The following is a 3,769-nucleotide window of genomic DNA, read 5'->3' as shown; positions in this document are numbered from 1 at the left end:
GGATTCTAACTGCATGCCTTTGCACTGGCAGCACCATTTCTTACTCTATTTTTGGTTCCCACCCATTCGTGTTGTGAAAGTCAGAGTGGACAGCTTGGAAAGCCACTGGAACAATGAACCCATGACACCACACCTGGGAACCCAGCAAAGTAAAAGTCAAACAGCTCCCCTTGAACCACCTCCTCCCTGAGGTCCAGGAGCCCAGCCCCCGTCCCGTTCTCCCTCAGACCCACAGTCCAGATGCTTCCTAGTCACTTCAGACTCAAGAATCCAAGACCCCACCCCCTCCTCACCTCCTTCAACCCAGGGCTTCAGGCCCCCTTTCTCCCTTGTCTGACCCGAGGTCTGGGCTTTGGCTTCTTTCAGGTTACAGATAAACTGGCTTCTCACCTCGCCATCAACACACACTCCAGGTAGAGGTAGGCAAGAGGGTTTATTTGTAGTTCTCACAGGCAGGCCTGGGGACTCCAGCCCGAACATCCCAGAGGCTAGAAGGCAGGAAGGGCCTTGGACAGAGCAGGGCCGGCCCTAGTCTGCAGCGGCGCTTCGTCCAGCCCCCTGCGTCCCTTGCCGATGGCCAGGCGCGGCCGGCCACGGTCCAGTCCATCGAGCAGCGTGCAGACCTGGCAGAGCGTGCGGCTGGCCAGTGCCCCGCAGCGGGTGCAGGCGCCCGGGGGTGCGGGCTGCGCAGTTGGGGCCAGGGCCAGGTGCTCGGCCGAGTGCACGAGGTCCAGCACCACCGATGGCCGCACCACCTCCAGCTGCTTGAGCAGGTCGCGAGCATAGCCTCGGAAAGCCTCGGGCGCGTACACACACTCCTCGGAGAAGTAGTCCAGGCGGCGGAAGTGCGCGTACAGCACCACCTCCTTCTGCGAGGCCAGCTGCAGGGGTCTGCAGCGGGGCAGTGCGCCCCCCTCGCCAGCCGAGCCCAGGCCCCCGCAGCGTGCCAGCCGCCCTGTGTCACCGCGCAGGAAGTTCATGAGCACCGTCTCCGCCACGTCGTCGGCATTGTGGCCTGGGGGAGAGATGCGAGCACGTGAAGGGGGCGCAGAGGAGGCGGCTCCTGCGCATAGGGACCCCCCCAGGACATGGAGAAACAGGGAGCAGGTGGGGCTGAGGGTGCGAGTCATGGAGACCCCTTCCCTGGCCACCGTGGAGCCAGGGCACGAGTGGGACCAGGGCATGGGGGCCCAGTGCGTGGGTCCTGTGGGTGGACGCTGGAGGTGCGCACACAGTGGCCGCAGTTGAAGAACTGGGGTGGTGGCTCAGTGGTAAGGAGCTGCGCTGCCAATCCTAACACACGTGGTTCAAATCCCCCAGCTGCTCTATGGGAATAGAAAAATGTGGTTTCTCCTGCGTGATTTACAGACTCTGGAAACTAGCTGGAGAATCATTTAGAGGTCCATTTCGACATAATGACAAATAAGAGCCAAACTGGAGTATGTGCCCTCCTCTTTCTTGGGTTCTTGCCCTTAGGTCTTGCCCAGGGTCTCTACCACCTCTTGGGCATGCGCACAAGTCCGGTCCCAGGGTCTCCTTTACCGCCTTCTGAGCATGTGCTCAACCCTCCATCAGCCTCCGCTCCGCGCATGCGTTCATCAGTCACGATGTGCGTGGCCCCCACGCAGCACGCGCCCTCCCAGGCATGCACTCAACCTCCCTCCCATCAGCCTCTGCTCTGCGCATGCGTTCATTAGTCACACTGTGCAAGGCCCCCACGCAGCGCGCGCCCGCCCGCCCAGGCATGCACTCAACCCTCCTCCCATCAGCCTCCACTCTGCGCATGCGCTCACCGGTCACAATGCGTGTTGCCCCCACGCAGCGCGCGCCCGCCCAGGCATGCACTCAACCCCCCTCCCATCAGCTTTCGCTCTGCACATGCGCTCACAGGTCACGATGTGCGTGGCTCCCACGCGGTGCGCGCCCTCCCAGGCATGCACTCAACCCCCCTCCCATCAGCTTTCGCTCCACGCATGCGCTCACCGGTCACGATGTGTGTGGCCCCCACGCGGCGCGCGCCTTCCTCCAGCGCCCGGCGCCGCAGGACCCCGCAGAAGGTGCAGCAGGCGCGGCTGCGGCCCGAGCCGGCGGTGCTGCGCGCCACGCTGTCCATCGTCCAGCCCCCGAAGAGGTCCTCGTAGGCCACGACGGTGAGCGGGAGCTCCCAGCGCGCCGCCTGCCGCCGCACGGCCGCCAGCGCCGCGTCCCTGTAGCCGCTGATGCCCTCGTCCACGGCCACCAGCTGCAGCGTGATGCGCAGGCGCGGCGCCAGCTCCCGCAGCACGTGCGCCAGCACCGTGGAGTCCTTGCCTCCCGAGGCGCCCACGGCCACCACGGCCCCGGGGGGCAGCAGGCGGCCGGCCTGCACCGTGTGCAGCACCTCGGCCTCGAAGGCGGTGCAGAAGCAGGAGCCGCACAGCGCCTGTCCGGACCGCGGGCGGCGGAGGGCAGCGCGCGCCTGGTGGCAGGAGGCGCACGGCGGGGCTGGCATCGCGGGGTCCCCGAGGGCAGGAGGGGTCGCACCTGGACAGGGAGAGAGCAAGTTACACGGGGATTCTGGACCAAGTTCACTTTCTCTAGAGACTGCATCCTGAGAACGTCCCATTAGCCTGCGTGGACACTGGAGAGATGAGCCTGGAGGTGGGGTGTATGTGCGAGCGCCACTACCTTCCAGCCGGCTCTTCCACAGGACTGGACATCGTGACTTCAGGTTCATGGACCCCTAAGTCTAGACACTGAGTACTGGGTCCGCCTCATAAGGTGGCTTTCCTATCTTGAGACCTTGGGCATTTGCGGTCTGACCCCACCCAGACCACCTGAGTAGACTTGAGGCAGGATTTTCAGTGCTTCACACCTCTGCCCAAAATCTCTCATCAACTGGAACACTCTGACTCGACATTGTGCAGGCCCGGCCTTTAACGTCAGATCTCAGTTTAAACTTCTTGATTCATTCAGTCAATACCCATAAAATCCCACATCTGTAGCAGTAAACATAACAGTGTATTGCATTAGGCAAATCTGCTGCCAAGGACCTCTTGAAGTGCTAAAGAACAAGGATGTTACTTTAAAGAGTAAGGGGCGCCTGCCTCAAGCCATAGTATTCGCACATGCCCATTGAACTGTGGTGCTGGCAAATCCTGACTAAATCACAGATTTCCAAAAGAACAGACAAATCTGTCTTGGACTGGGGGAGAACCATAGTAGTGTGCTCCTTGGAAGCAAAATTAAACACAAAAGTAAACACCACTTCTCATTGTACATAGTAGTGTGCTCCTTGGAAGCAAAATTAAATACAAAAGTAAACGCCACTTCTCATTGTACTAGGGCCACATCCCAGAAGCCAATGATGCCCTCGACCACAACGACCAGGTGCAGAGAGACGTCCAGGCACGGCGCCAGCACCCACAGCCAGTTCCAGGAGGAGGACGTGTTCGACAAAATCAGGTCAGTAAAAGAGAAGTCATCTCCTCAGTGAGGTGGACTGACATTGTAACTACCACCATGGGCTTAAAAGCACAGCTGACTGTGAAGTTGCCACAGGATTGGGTACGGTCATTCTGCTGGACTTCGGGTCACTGTGTGTCAGAGTACAGACTTAACCACACCTAACTGTGGCATGAGGGAGCCCCAGCGTGGTCCACTCTATGCTCCTAACCCAAACGCTGAGGGTATCGGGCTGGAATCCACCAGCAGCTCCACAGGAGAAAGACGGGCAGTTTCCTGTTGATAATTTCCTAACTGAGTACTCAAACTCATTCCTGTTGAACTG

General features: G+C 60.3%; 1 protein-coding gene across 1 annotated transcript; it reads right to left on the bottom strand.

The window, feature by feature from the left end:
- Positions 1-483: 483 nt before the first annotated feature.
- On the bottom strand, positions 484-2,491 carry LOC102867952 (cytoplasmic tRNA 2-thiolation protein 1-like). The gene is made up of 2 exons (XM_006901835.1): positions 1,984-2,491; positions 484-1,015 (listed from the first exon to the last, which is right to left on the bottom strand). Exons 1-2 carry the CDS (start codon positions 2,489-2,491, stop codon positions 489-491), a joined length of 1,035 nt encoding a protein of 344 aa, XP_006901897.1. The 3' UTR covers positions 484-488.
- Between the last annotated feature and the right edge of the window lie 1,278 nt (positions 2,492-3,769).

Source organism: Elephantulus edwardii, unplaced genomic scaffold (genome assembly GCF_000299155.1).
Source record: "Elephantulus edwardii isolate Elephantulus edwardi_28Jun2011 unplaced genomic scaffold, EleEdw1.0 scaffold00348, whole genome shotgun sequence".
Lineage (NCBI taxonomy): Eukaryota > Metazoa > Chordata > Mammalia > Macroscelidea > Macroscelididae > Elephantulus > Elephantulus edwardii.
The sequence above is the reverse complement of the archived record's forward strand: the minus strand, read 5'-3'. Positions and strand labels throughout refer to the sequence as shown.

Bases quoted from the DNA above. Each gene is read 5' to 3' on its own strand.
- LOC102867952 (XM_006901835.1), bottom strand. From the start codon at position 2,491: ATGCCAGCCCCGCCGTGCGCCTCCTGCCACCAGGCGCGCGCTGCCCTC. The intron at 1,016-1,983 runs GTGAGCGCATGC...TCTCTCCCCCAG, and splicing joins GGCCACACACATCGTGACCG to GCCACAATGCCGACGACGTG.